At 68.6% G+C, this 344-nt stretch overlaps 1 protein-coding gene across 2 annotated transcripts in view; it reads left to right on the top strand.

The window, feature by feature from the left end:
• The first annotated feature begins 6 nt into the window (after window positions 1-6).
• Disp3 (dispatched RND transporter family member 3) overlaps window positions 7-344 on the top strand; it is a 43,842-nt gene continuing 43,504 nt past the window's right edge. For both annotated transcript variants that reach the window (XM_010628128.1, XM_010628125.1), the window contains exon 1: window positions 7-129. In XM_010628128.1, coding sequence (XP_010626430.1) covers window positions 127-129 — 3 coding nt within the window. In that variant the 5' untranslated portion in view covers window positions 7-126. The remainder of the gene's footprint in view (window positions 130-344) is intronic.

The following is a 344-nucleotide window of genomic DNA, read 5'->3' as shown; positions in this document are numbered from 1 at the left end:
CAGCGCGCAGCGGATCGCAGATCCTCGCCGACCAGTGACGCGAGGCCCGGGTGTGCGGAGACCCGAGGCGCCCGTGGCTGTGGAACGGCGCGGCTCTAGAGCCTTCCCGGGACACCCCCACACCCCATGGTAAGAGCCGGGACCCAAACAAAGGCGGGCGGCGAATAAAAGGCGGCGGAGGCGCGGAGTGCTCAGGTTGGGATCCTGAAACCTGGAGGTGCAGGCATCTCTCTGTGGTCTGAGCGCCCGAGCGGAGCGGGAATTGCCGGCCTCCTGAGGCTCGGAGGAGACCGCACCTGCGACAAGTCTGCGGAGGGGGCAGTCTGCGCGGCGGAGTGGTCAAG

This window comes from Fukomys damarensis, unplaced genomic scaffold, assembly GCF_012274545.1.
Source record: "Fukomys damarensis isolate Sample0158 unplaced genomic scaffold, DMR_v1.0_HiC HiC_scaffold_23, whole genome shotgun sequence".
NCBI classification, from domain to species: domain Eukaryota; kingdom Metazoa; phylum Chordata; class Mammalia; order Rodentia; family Bathyergidae; genus Fukomys; species Fukomys damarensis.
This window is presented reverse-complemented; position numbering and strand designations above follow the sequence as displayed.